We start from the raw sequence: 14,386 nt of genomic DNA on the forward strand, positions 1-14,386 counted from the left end.
TAATGTGAGTGGGTTGGATCTCCTATCAAAGGTTATGAATGGATTTCCTGAGAGATTCAACTGATGGATGCTCTAGAGTATTATGGAGACTAAGGATTTGTCAATGGATTTGGTCTCTATACTCTAAAACAGGCTAAAGATCATGTTTTTCATTAATAGAAGCTTTGCATGCTCATTGAAGTGAGGAATCACAATGAAGGAACATGAATCTCATGTGGATAGAGTCTAGGATAAGTGGGATATGCTTGGGATACACTAAGGACTCTAGAATGCCTTAATCCACCAATTTTACAAGTTTCTAGGAATTGCTTTTATAGAGAAAAGGTTCCAACAGATCTATAACAGCTACTTTTTGGTTCTACCGAGTGAACCTTCGGTAGCACCAAATTATCACTCGGTGGCACTGAATTAAGTCGTGAGGTTGCTGAATAAAAATTGTCACTTTCAGTGGCACCGAATATTGTTCTTCGGTGGGAGTCGGTGGGACCGAAAGTCCAATCAGTGGTACCGAATTAACTTTGAAATGTTGTTGGACTGTTTTGGACACTTTCGGTGGCACCAAATCTATCTTCGGTGACACCTTCTCCAACCGAGTGTGAGACAAATTTTCCTATTTAAGTTTTTGTCCTGCAATTCATTCAACAACTTTGAACTTTCTAAAGCCAACTCTCGAAAGATGGAAAATATTAACTTAGAATGGCTTGAATAAATGATATAAGTAGGTTTTCCTATTATGGGTCAAGGTCATCGATAGGTAAGATCAAGATCGTAGAAGCTTTCTCTTTACTTTGAACTTATAGCTTGGGATTCTGCTCAAGTTGCGTCGTCGGTCTTCATTTGCCAAAGACTCATTCGACTACTTGACACAACTAGTCACGTGATTGACAAACCAATGTGCAAAAATGAGTGCACTAACACTATTAATTAACTATACTCTAGACTTTAAAAAATTACCTTACATCTTATCATTTTATACTCAAATATTTTCAAATACACAGAATATCAATATTCAAAGACAGTTTTGAAATATTTTGAATTTTTGATTTTTTTTGTTAAAAAACTTAGAAAATACTGGTTAATTATATCTAATCTCGCCCCCAACCTAAAATCTACATTGTTCTTAATGTAAAAAGATATACAATACATCATCACATGAGACAACGAAAATAAAAGAGGAATGAGTAAGAGATACTACTTAAAGAAGATCGATGGCATGGAGTCTTTGTCATTTAAAAGGGTTAGTATTAAACAAAAACAAACAAACAAAAACCTAATCTATTCCATCGTAATCCTAAAAAAGTAGTAAATGGATAGATGAGCCTCCATCAGTCTAAAAGGTTAGTCCTGATAGACATGATCATTCAAAGGGATGGACATATCCTCTTAATCAAATTTTTAAACAAATGTTTTAAGGCGATGATCGTTGACTTTGAAAATATTACCATTTATCGAATTTTCTATCTCAAAAGTTGTTCACACCCCAAGTATAGGGTTGTGATGTAGTAATAATCTCAGTAAGACCGAGGTCAAATCCACAGGGACTGAACCTTGTATGCAATCTGAAAGTAACTTGAACCAGAATTAGGATAAGATGAAATCTAAAACAAATAATTTTTAAGATAGTAATGGTGAAATATTAAACTAAGACTTGTGAAATTCAAAGGTAGGAAACTAGGGTGCCAAGGATCCACTTGTAGAGATCAAGGAGATCTATGCTTTATTCAAGAACACATCTGGACTTAAAGTCCTATCTTCATTCAGATGGAAGATATAATATTAAAAATCAACTATGAACTTCCTTTGATCCAGTTTTCAAGAGATGAGAGGTATGAGAATCAGACTTGATTCCATCACAAGACCATGCCCAGGAGACAAAGTAAACAACAGAATTTAATCAATCCACATCCAATCTGAGAGAGTTATGAACATAGGGAAGGATTCCATCATCCATCCATGCCCATGAGACGATGGTGAACAACAGAGGTCCTACGATCATAACCTCTACACATGCATTGAAAATATCAGAAGATATCGCAGATCCATTATAATTTAAGTCACAATAAACCATTAAAAACTAAAGGCATTCCTTATAATCAACAAGAATCAAAATCAGTTCATGAAACAAAAGGCATAAACAAAAAGTCTCTCATCACGCTACAAGCTTCACCTCTTAGCCTTAGCTAAGAGGCTTAGCTAGACATGTTTAGGCTAAGAGAGAAAAAGAACATAATCGTAGGAAAATAAAGAAAGAAAAATAAAGAAGAAAGGTACTCCACACGTGCACAAACTGATGCCTCCATCGCTGCCAAGATGTCCTCCACATTCTCTTCTCTTCCTTTTATAGGTATTTAGGTCGGCTGGAAGGGAGTTTTCGCAGCCAGTTGCGTGTGTCAGCCAAGGAAACCTTCTGCGTAACCTCTTTACATAGCCAAGATGACACCCGAAAATCTTCCACTTCCCTCACTTATTTTCCAAAGAAAAAATGTCTCTTGAGGCATTTTTGGATGTACTACACGATGGACGGTTCAGATCGGCCGTCCGATCAAAGATGGTGGGCTAAAACTGCCCAGAAATCCCAGATTCCCGGACGCGCAATCTTAGCTTCAACCTACGCTGACGTGTTTGCTGGCCCCTATATTGATTTTTCTGAGAAATTTGACCCGTTCATTTGATTTCTGGCAAAAATCCAGTTGGGAAAGAGTGGTTTTTGTCGAGTTTTGGTGCGGTTCACCGTATAAAATCAACTCGTCGTTCATCCTGCATTTTTCGATGATCCACATGTGTGTGTGTATGGGGCCAAACGGACACCTAGACAAGATCATGCCCACCTATGAAGTGAATGGACAGCTCTGATCTTGCAACCGGATGACGTGTGGGTCCAACTGATCAAAACCGACAGTCGGCAGTGAGACGCTGTTTGTTTTCTTGGGTTTTTAAAGAAATCACGGGTCAAAGACCCCTTTGACCGAGAACTCGATCCGGTGCAGGTCGGCCTTGTACACGTTGTGCACATTCATCACATGTGTGGGTCCGACGGTGATGTATTCACGAGATCCACTCCGTCCATCCATTTTTTCGCCCTGTTTAAGGGGTTGAGAGTTGAGACTAAATTTGAAGCATATCCAGATATCAGGCAGGCCTCAAATCATGATTTTGGTGGCTGATCTATCTGTTAGGCCACTTCTACAAGGATTCAATCTCTAAAATTTAACATGTACAGTTAATTTATGGTCTCAGGCCATATATAAAGTTTTGAGCTGAACAGATGGTGGGAACCCTGTGATCTTGCATTCTGGGTGATTTTCAGGCCTGTTTAATGTGAGTGGCATGATTTTCTCAGATCTCTGGTATGTAAATTCTTTAATCTTAGTGAGACGGGGTCCATCCCTCGACTTGGTGATTTATGAGCGTTAAATTCATATTTTTTGTACCTTTTTTTAGTCCAGACTCCTAAATACAGCTTGCATCACAAACACGATTAAAATAGGTCGTTAAACAGTATTATGTTCATAAATTTAGGTAATAAATGGGGTCTAATATGTAATATTTGACCCTCAACAAAAGCCCCATGAGGATAAATTGTTTTGACTTTAAAGGGGCCGATCCAACGAGATCTTTGTTCACCGAGAAAAAGATAAATTCTCGAGTTATAAGAATGGATTTTCTGGTTTGGATTAAAAAATTTCAATGAATGTTCCTGTCATGGAACACCTCCACCCTGTCCTTGTATATCCTAGAGTCCTCATATTGTATCATTTCGTATTTCTTCAAGTTCATTAAGTTGTAACTTGCGTAGCGAGCCAACGTTATCGAGATTAACACTACAAGAAATAGGGTTTTTAGCGATGAAAAAAATTTTATCGGTAAAAGTAATGTTTTACCGACGAAATTTTTTTTCGTCAGTAAAACAGCACTTACCGACGAAATTTCTTTCGTTAAAAATAAATTTTTTACTGACGAAAATTTTCGTCGGTAAAAGTAATTTTCCTGCTATTTTGAGAATTTTCCCGCTAAGAGTTTTATTGACGAATATTTTCTTTGGTAAAAAGCAGAGAATCCTTTTAGCAACGAAAATTTTTGTCGCTAAAGGGTGTTTTGAATTTTTGAAAAAACAAAAAACTCGAAAAGTTTCCTTTTACTGACGAAATTAAGTTCGTAGCTAAAAGCCACCTTTAGCGATGAAAAGTTTCGTCGCTAAAGGGTGTTTTGAATTTTTGAAACCACAAAAAAATTGAAAAGTTTCCTTTTACCAACAAAATTAATTTTGTAGCTAAAAGCCACCTTTAGCATCGAAAAGTTTCGTCGCTTATGGGTATTTTGAATTTTTGAAAAGACAAAAAAATCGAAAAGTTTCCTTTTACCAACGAAATTAATTTCGTAGCTAAAAGCCACAATTAGCAATGAAAATTTTCATTGCTAAAGGGTGTTTTGAATTTTTGAAAAGACAAAAAATTTGAAAAGTTTCCTTTTACCGACGAAATTAATTTGGTAGCTAAAAGCCACCTTTAGTGACGAAAATTTTCATCGCTAAAGGGTGTTTTGCAGTTTTTGAAAAGATAAAAAAATCGAAAAGTTTCCTTTTACCGACGAAATTACTTTTGTAGCTAAAAGCCACCTTTAGCGACGAAAATGTTCTTTGCTAAAGGGTGTTTTGAATTTTTGAAAAAAACAAAAAAAAATTGAGAAGTTTCCTTTTACCGACGAAAGTAATTTCGTAGCTAAAAGCCACCTTTAGCGACGAAAATGTTCATCGCTAAAGGGTGTTTTGAATTTTGAAAAAAAACAAAAAAATCGACAAGTTTCCTTTTACTGACGAAAGTAATTTCATAGCTAAGAGTCACCTTTAGCGATGAAAATTTACGTCACTAAAGGGTGTTTTAAATTTTTAAGATAGAAAATTTTCGCGCTGTGTCAGAAAATTTGGCGGTTAGACTTTTATCGACGAAATATTTCATCGGTAAAAAATGTTTTAATTTTTAACATAAAAAATTTTCGCTTTGTCTTGGAAATGTTCACGGTAAGACTTTTACCGATGAAAATGTTCGTTAGTAAAAGTGTTTTTCCTAAATCTTTTTCCCAACAGCTGAAAACCGTCGGTAATAATGTAAAAATGGTTTAATTTTTAAAAAATTTTGTTGGTAAAAATGTGTGTGTGTGTGTGTGTGTGTATAATTAAAAGGTAATATTTAAATGATTTGTAATATCACATGAAAAAGAATATTGAGAAGTTTAGAAATTTTAACAATGTTTGAGAAAATTTTTGAGAACAAAATGATACTTTTGGAGAAAAAAATCGGTAATTTGAAATTTTTGAGAAAAAATTATAAATTTTTTTTGAAATTACTAGGCACATCCACTAATTGAACCTTTAATCATTTTTGGACAATCTAATCAATTCAGATTAAAGAGTAAATAACTTCAGATGTTTAAATCAAATTTCACTGAAATTGTTGATCAATCTTGTATGCCCAATATCTTTCTCATATGTAGCCTGATTGAGACGAGTAGCTAGTTAAATTGAGAGTATTGATCAGTAAAATAGAGTGAATGGACCAGACATGTAAAATGGGGCAAATATTCTGGTCAAAATTGTGACCCAACTTACTGACCTCGTGAGAACCTAAGAATTGATGTTAGTAAGTTTTGTGAGCCCCATCATGATGTGTGTCAAACATCAACAGTGTGGATTTGATGTGTCCCCTAAGGTTATGAGATATCTCAAAAATCATCTGTATATGAAACTCAAGTGGGCCATACCATCTAAAACTATGTGAAGACATCCTAAAAAATATAAAAGCACTTGGTGGGGCTCACATGAGTTTTGGATGCGGTTGAAAATTGGTTTGACCCCTAGCCAAGTGGGACACACATAATAAGTGGGTTGGATATGTGAATCACATTTCGGCAGGCCCAATACATGATTATGAAGGTTTTAAGGAAACCCTTCTCCATTACATTTAGGTGAGTTACTCGTTACCCTTACTAGAGTAAACTCTGTGGGGTCCACTATTATTTATTTATTTTATCCACTCCATTCATCCATGTTAACAGATAATTTGAGGTCTAAAGAACAAAGAGGAAGCATATCCCAAAGCTCAAGTGGACCACACCATAGGAAATAACGTGATTGAACCTCTACCATTTAAAATTTCTTAGAGCCCATAGAAGTTTTGGATCAAGCTAATGTTTGTGTTTTCTATTCATTCATATATTTTTGATATTATGAACAACCTTTAACCGTTTTTAGATAATTTGATCAGTCCAGATTGAAGAGTAAATAACTTCAGATGGTTAAATCAAAATTCACTCAAGTTGTTGATCAATCTTGTTTGCCTAATATCTTTCTCATATGTAACATGATCGGGGCGAGTGACTAGTCAAATTGAGGGTAATGATCAGTAAAATAGAGTGAATGGACCAGACATGTAAAATGGGTCAAATATTCTGGTCAAAATTGTAACCCAACTTATTGACACTCTAAGAACCTAAGAATTAATGTTAGTAAGTTTTGTGGGGCCCATCATGATGTGTGTTGAGCATCAACACCGTGCATTTGATGTGTCCCCTTTAGCTTATGAGATATCTCAAAAATCATCCGTATACGAAACTCAGGTGGGCCACACCATCTAAAACTATGTGAAGACATCTAAAAAAATATAAAAGCACTTGGCAGGGCCCACATGAGTTTTGAATGCGACTGAAACTGGGTCTGACCCCTCATCTAAGTAAGACACACATAATGAGTGGGTTAGATATGTGAATCACATTTAGGCAGGCCCAATATATGATTATGAAAGTTTTAAGGAAACCCCTCGCCACTATATTATGTGGTGTGGCACACCCAAGTTACGGATTGACATTCTTTATACCATTCAACGCTTTTCTTAGATCATTTTAAGATATTAACTAAAAAATGGGGCGGGTCCAAGGCTTAAGTGGACTACAAAGTGGGGATTGAACATCCACCATTAAAAATAACATTCACAGAAGTTTTGGATCAAGCTGATGTTTGTGTTTTCCCTTCATTCATATCTTTTTGATATTATGAACATATTGGTTGACAAATAAACATTACTGTGGGCCCAATGAAGGTATCAACGGTCGAAATCATTATTCCACACTGTTTCACGTGGCATGGTACACTTGAGTTTTGTGGTGTGGTCCATTTAATCTTTAGATATGATTCATTTTTTGGATAATTCACTAAAATGATTTAGAAGAACTTCAGATGTTTAAATCAAATTTCACTAAAATTTTTTAGATTGTTCCTAAAATGAGATTTCAAAATGTATGTATGGAGTGGATTTAATTTTAAAAAATATATATCAAAATGGGCCCACAGGGATCCACTCACCTCGATGGCTCCTCGCCACGCATATCTTGGATATAAGAAAATGTCATATCAGCTTTCTTTTTTATCCTACATTTTTCCATTGAAGGTTGTTGGTGGGGGAGCGGATTAGGTATGGCCTGACTGTGGGGCCCACCTTGATATATGTATTGTATATCCATGAAGAAATCGGATTGTGTACTGAGTTACTCAGTACGCTCTTATCATACTGAGTAAAATCAGTTGGGCCCACCGTGAATATATATGGTTTATCCACCCCGTCCATCCATTTTTCTGATTTTACAAATTAGGGATTTTAGGGCTTACAGATTTGAATGTGGACCCCAAATTGAGCTTTTGATCTGTTTTAATATATATATATATATATATATATACATCAGATTAAAAAAACTCAGATTTAATGTTTCAAATATTAGATTCCATATAGTTGATGGAGAGGCTGCAATTCCAGCAGGCGCATGTAGGTTTTGAGTTGTGATTTCAACCCGTGGATACCCACTACACCTGACTTGACTCGGTGCCGACTCGACTTGACTCAGTACCTGTGATCGGATTAGTCTAGGCCAGACCCAGACTCAGGTCGGGTCAGGCATGTTTGGATCAGTCCTAATTTAGTCCGACCCGACTTAATGTTAATCTCCAGTGCCAACCCATAATTTTTGAAAGGGCCGATCATTGTTTGCATATGAAATCTTCTCCGACCATTACATGTGTCATCCTATATTAGGCTGACATGTCATGTATTAAAGTAAGAGAGATGCTCTGGTGCTCTCCATGTGCTATAAGTTATAATCTTACTTGCATTGGATACTTAGACGGTCCAACCATTGATCAAAGTTGTTCATGGGATTTAGCCTACATTTAATAGGCTATCATGCAAACATCACATCAATCCAACAAATAACAAGCATTTGATCAATGGTCTTTAATATGAGCGGTCTAACCAAGTTACACAAAAGCATGTCCAATTAACAATTTGATCCTTCCATTTATCTGGGTTTGCCATGTTTTAGTTATGAATTTACAATCATTTTTATTCTTGGACAATCATAACCATCATATTTATGACTTTGAAAATGTATAGCTGCGAAATTAAGGCCTAATCAAAGATAGATTAGTTCATCCGATCATATTATCTGCCTCATTCTTTGGCTCATGACTTAAAACGATATCTCAAAATGGATGGATAGTGTGGACATAACAAATACATCATAGTGGGGCCCATAATACTTGGTGTCCTCACCGTATGACGTCCAAGAGGGCAACGGATTGGCTACTCCCCTTACACCAGATCCGTGGCTGGTGGTCGGTGCTCTATGGGTCCCATATTTGTTTCATCCATGCCGTCCATCCATTTTTACATATCATATTAGGGCTTAATACCAAAAATGAGAGGGATATAAATCTCAGGTGGACCACACCACATGAAAACAATAGTGATTGGATATCCACCATTAAAACCCTCCTAAGGCCCACTGTACTTTTTATTTGACATCTAACCTATTGATTAGGTCATACAGGCCCAGCTGAAGGGAAAAAAATATTAGATTGATCCAAAACTTTATATGGCCCCCAAAAGGTTTTTAATGGTCGACACTCATTCAACATTGTTTCTTATAATGTGGTCCAGTTGAGATTGGGATATACCTCATTTTTTGTCTCATACCATAAAATGATATGAAAAAATAGATGGACGGCAAGGATGAAACACATTCATGGTGGGGCCCACAGAGCACCGACCACCAGCCCTTAGTGCTGGTGTTAGCGCGAGTAGCCAATTCGTTTCCTGAGAGAGACTTCAAGTCTCTCTCTCTCTCTCTCTCTCTCTCTCTCTCTCTCTCTCTCTCACTCTCTTAATCTCTCTCACTCTCTCACTCTCGCGCACCCTCTCTCTCTCGGTCCTCTCTCAATCGCGCCCTCTCTCTGTCTCTTTGTCTCTCTCTGTCTCTCTTGGTGCTCTCTCTCACTCTCGTGCACCCTCTCTTAGTCCTCTCTCAACCGCGCCCTCTCTCTCTCAACCGCACCCTCTCTCTCTCTCGGTCCTCTCTCTCGCCCCCCCCCCCCTCTCTCTCTCTCTCCTCAGAGCTCGGGAACCCTATTTTCGGCGTGAACTCGTGATCGGGGCTCCAACTCAAACAGCTTGCCCTTGCCTTTGCCAAAGATTCAAATTTTTCATTGATAAAAACCTGTTGCATCGGTCTTTTGGCGACGAATTTATCGACGAAAATTTTCATCGCTAAAACGTTTTAACTACGAAAATTTGGCTTTTAGCGACGAAAATTTTCGTCGGTAAAGGTGGGATTTCTTATAGGGTAAAGTCGAAATTCTTTATAGCCTAATATGCTTTATGCTTCAACTCTACAGGCAAGTGGCAAGCCTTTCCATAAACAAATCTATAGGGTGACATACCAATAGATTTTTATGCACTGCGTAGTAAGCCCACAATGCATCAATCAGTCGAAGTAACTAATACCTGCAATCCGGGTTAATCATTTCCTCAAGAATTTCTTTAATCTCCCTATTTGATATTTCAACTTGGCCACTCATCTGATAATGATAGAGGTTGCTCACTTTATGTGAAATATTGTATCTCTTTATTAATGATTCGAATGGTCTATTGCTAAAGTGAGATCCTTCATCACTAATGATAGCTTGAGGTGTTTCAAACCTAGATGAAATATTTTCTTTTAAAAACTTCATGATCATGCGATGGTCATTATTACAATACAAAATTGCCTCAACTCATTTAGAGACATAATCAATAATAAGTATAATATAGAAATTTTAAAAGTGGGGGGGGGGGGAATGATCTCATGAAATCGATGCCGTAACAATCAAATGCTTCTATGATTAGAATGAAGTTCAGTGGCATCATATTTTGACGGGATAATCTTTCCAATTTCTAACATCGCACGCATGCTTTACAAAGTTCATTTGTATCCTTGAACATAATGGGCCAATAAAAGCAGCCCTGCAAAATTTTTATTGTGGCCTTTTTAATTGAAAAGTGGCCACCACACGCATAAGAATGGCAAAAGGAGATGACACTGTGTTGTTTGTGGTCAAGCACCAATCACTTAATGATTTGATATGAGTAATATTTGAAAAGATATAGATCATTTCAGAAGAACTTGCGTACCTATGTAAAGAATTTTTTCTTATCTGTGTAGTCCAATGAATAGGAATTGTACCTGTGGCAAGATAATTGGTAATATCAGCGTACCAAGAAAATTGGGAGACTTTGAAAAGTTTTTCATCAAGGAACATGTCATTGATAGGTGTCCTCTCCATGGAATCTGATAAGACAAGCCGAGGGAGATGGTCAACCACTAAGTTTTCTACTCCTTTCTTATCTCTGATTTTAAGATCGAACTCTTGGAGTGGAAGGATCAATCTTAACAAATGAGGCTTAGCATCATTCTTAGAAAGAATGTACTTTAACATTGCATGGCCAATGAAGATGATGATCTTGGATCCCATCGAGTAGGACATAAATTTGTCCAAACATAATACTACGGCTAAGAGTTCATTTTCTGTAATAGAGTAGTTCACTTGGGCGTAGTTTAAAGTTCTACTCACATAGTATATAACATATGGCTTCTTTTCTTTGCTTTAGCCTAGTATTACCTCAATTGCATAGTCACTTGCATCACACATGATTTCAAAAGGTAAACTCCAATCAGGTCACTGCGTAATGGAAGTGCTAGTCAACATGCCTTTGAGTTTGACAAAAGCTTTTTGGCATTCCTCGCTCCACTCAAAGGGAGTTTTCTTTTGAAGAAGGTTACATAAAGGACGAGAGATGAGACTAAAGCAATTTATAAATCCTCTATATAATTCAATGTGTCTCGAGAAGGATCATACATCACGTATGTTGTTAGGTGATTGTAGGTTAGAGATTAAGTCGATTTTAGCCTCTTCAAAAGCAATGGCGGGGAGAGAGAGAGAGAGAGAGAGAGAGAGAGAGAGAGAGAGAGAGAGATTCGGCTTTGCTTCTGAGTTTCTACTTGGTGCAACAACAGCAACATCACCAACAGGAATCATGCCAGATACCAAGGCAGTTACCATCTGTACAAGAAAATTTATGACCAACCGTCTCTTATCTAGGAAACAGTTTGTTATTGATGTTCTCCACCCAGGGAGAGCTAATGTATCTAAGGTGGAGTTGAAGGAGAAATTGGCGAGGATGTACGAGGTCAAAGATCCAAACTCAATTTTTGTCTTCAAGTTCCGTACTCACTTTGGTGGCGGTAAATCTACTGGATTTGGTCTTATTTATGACTCTGTGGAGAATGCAAAGAAGTTTGAGCCGAAGTACAGGCTCATCAAGAACGGATTAGCCACAAAGGTGGAGAAGTCACGAAAACAAATGAAGGAGAGGAAGAATCGGGCTAAGAAGATACGCAGTGTCAATAAGACGAAAGCAGGAGATGCTACAAAGGCCGGGAAGAAGAAATGAAGTAGTGTGCTTGTTCTCCCATTTAGTTTATTTTTGGTCCTTTTTTGCTTTAGGACTTAAGAATCTATTTAGTGATTTATGTTATTTCTGGTTCTGAGTTTCATTGATGAAGGATGCAGCATTAAGAACTAAAATGTAGCAGTAACTAAGGCAGTACTTTTTTTAATATCATCTGCAGTGTCTTCTTCCAAAAAAAAAAAAGTCGATTTTAGCTTTATCCACCTCAATTCCGTTGGATAATATAATGTGTCCAAGGATTTAGCTTGGTTAACTCGCTCGACTCGACTCGAAAAAGCTCAATTCGACTTGGTTCGAAGCTGATTTTCAAGCTTGTCCAAGCTTGACTCGACTTGAATCGAACCTCAACTCGAATTGAACTCAGATCGAACCAGTTTAGTGACTCGGTTATTTTGATATTGATGTTGCTCACCAAGTGTTCGATGAAATGACTCAACGAAGTGTCAGCTAGTGGTGAGGAAGGCATGGATATGAAACAAACAATACCCTTCTATCTTGATTTTGATGTTGTCTACTGAGTATTTGATGAAATACTTGTAAACTGTTGTTGCTGTTTTACATACTTTGAGAAATAGAAGGTGCATTCCATGTGTTTGAGAAAATGCCGCAGAGACTTGATCTCAACTGGAGCTGCTGGCCGAACTGAGCTGAGTCGAGCTGTGCCAAGCTCGACTCAGTTCAACTTGTGTACAGCTCTACCCCTGGTCGGATTGGTTTTGAAAATATATATAGACAGAGCCAGCATACACTCGCTTGGAAAACTTTTTTGCGGAATTAATGTGGAAAGCTGGCCCAGATTTTGACATCATGGGTTGGGGCAAACTTAGGGTAGATGGGCCACATATGCAGTAGCCACGTGCATGAGGGGTATAGCTCACCACCCTACCACAGCGACGTATCAGACATCTGAAAATAATGAGTGAACAGTGACTAAACCACAAAAGTATCACGGACAAATATGCGGATAAGGAAAGCCATTCTTTCCAATTGAAAGCTGAGCAATGTTATGGATAAGGTTTCATCCCCTCAAACACTTAAAATTCAATACTCTACCGAGTGTGATAATCCAAGATGCACTCACACAACCTAGAGTACAAATATCTCAAATTGAACTGTCCAATAGTAGCCCACAGTATATTGCAGTGGCCACCTAGAATTTGTTTTTCGTATTGGTATTAGTAGGATGATCATGGACATATAATCAAACAGTTTAAATGAGAAAGTCAACTGTCCAAGTGATGTGGAGCGGGTTACGGACACTTTCATGTTCAAGATGGATCAGAAAAGGCCCGGTCGATGAAAGAAGTGATCCGGACCATTGGAACTTAAAACAGACGTATCTCACAAACCGGAATGAGCTATCGGATGTACCATATATGACTTTGGGGTAGGACGAGCTAGTTTAGCTACCCATTCCCACTCTGCCAGGTTTCGCACACCGAATTTACAAAATACCATGAGATCAACTGTCAAATCTTTGTTTTAATTTCATTTTTACTATTTATAATAAGTTTTAGTTTGAGTATAACTCTTCATCCGTTGGGCTTTAGGAGTTGCGCCCAACATGAAAAGTGCTTAGAATAGTTAGGGGAACATCATGGTTCAGCTGAATAGAACACTTGCTATTTTTGGCAGAAAACCATGATCACTAGTAGAAATCATGACCATCTATAAATAGCAAGTTTAATATCTATAAAGTTTACTATTTATAGTAAGTCATGATTTCTACGAGTTTTAGTTATAGTATGATTCTGAAACTTTTCCCTAGGGTTTGTGGTCTTATTTAAAGAGTTGTAAACTCATTTTTCATCATAAATATAATTATTTCGAATATTTTAGAATTATTTCTATTTTCTTTTCTTTGTAGATTTAAGGTTTCTCTATGAGGAATTCAGAGAAGTTCCATGGACTCGGAACAGTTATCCCCCATAAGAAGGCAGTGCTCGACTTCACATCCTTCCATGCGTCACCAAGGCCATCAAACAATTATCTACTAGGGGCTGTCTAGATGCACCTTCAAAATGGGCATTGGACACCTAAATTGCAATTCGACCCAAACCCTAATTTGATTGCGTCATTAGATGCACTATCGAATAACCCATCTCATTTCCTACTTTGGCCTGTTTGTTTTGCTTATTTTCTTTGACAATGTAAAGTAATTTTGCCATCATAGGAATGGCTGGTAAAATACAAATATATTAAACCCCAAACAAAGCAGGCGTTAGAAAGGCAATCGATTTCGGTCCAATCTCTAAATAAAATGGGCGGTGGAAAGCCAATTGGTTCTGGTCTATTCAATCAAAACAGCTGGTGTCCAAACCCTTTGCTTGTTTTGTAAAATGCGTCTAGTAAGCTTACTTCATTGAATTATCATCTATAGTGGGTCCTACTTTCAGTTACATTCATGTCAGGTGTGCAATGGGTGAGCTCATGCCCATTCATGTCATCCCCTCCCAGCTCATATCAATTATCTCCTCAAAAAAATAATATAAAATATCTAATTAATTAATGAGCCCCACTATCCGTCATTTTTGCTCTCTGGTCATATCAATACATGT

The 14,386-nt window shown here is 37.4% G+C and overlaps 1 protein-coding gene across 1 annotated transcript; it reads left to right on the forward strand.

Moving 5' to 3' along the window:
- Positions 1 to 11,301: 11,301 nt before the first annotated feature.
- Positions 11,302 to 11,894, forward strand: LOC131231445 (small ribosomal subunit protein eS24z-like). The gene has a single exon (XM_058227637.1). The coding sequence runs from the start codon at positions 11,394 to 11,396 to the stop codon at positions 11,808 to 11,810; it is 417 nt and encodes a 138-aa protein (XP_058083620.1). The 5' UTR covers positions 11,302 to 11,393; the 3' UTR covers positions 11,811 to 11,894.
- The last annotated feature ends 2,492 nt before the right edge of the window (positions 11,895 to 14,386 follow it).

This window comes from Magnolia sinica, chromosome 17 (genome assembly GCF_029962835.1).
Source record: "Magnolia sinica isolate HGM2019 chromosome 17, MsV1, whole genome shotgun sequence".
NCBI classification, from domain to species: domain Eukaryota; kingdom Viridiplantae; phylum Streptophyta; class Magnoliopsida; order Magnoliales; family Magnoliaceae; genus Magnolia; species Magnolia sinica.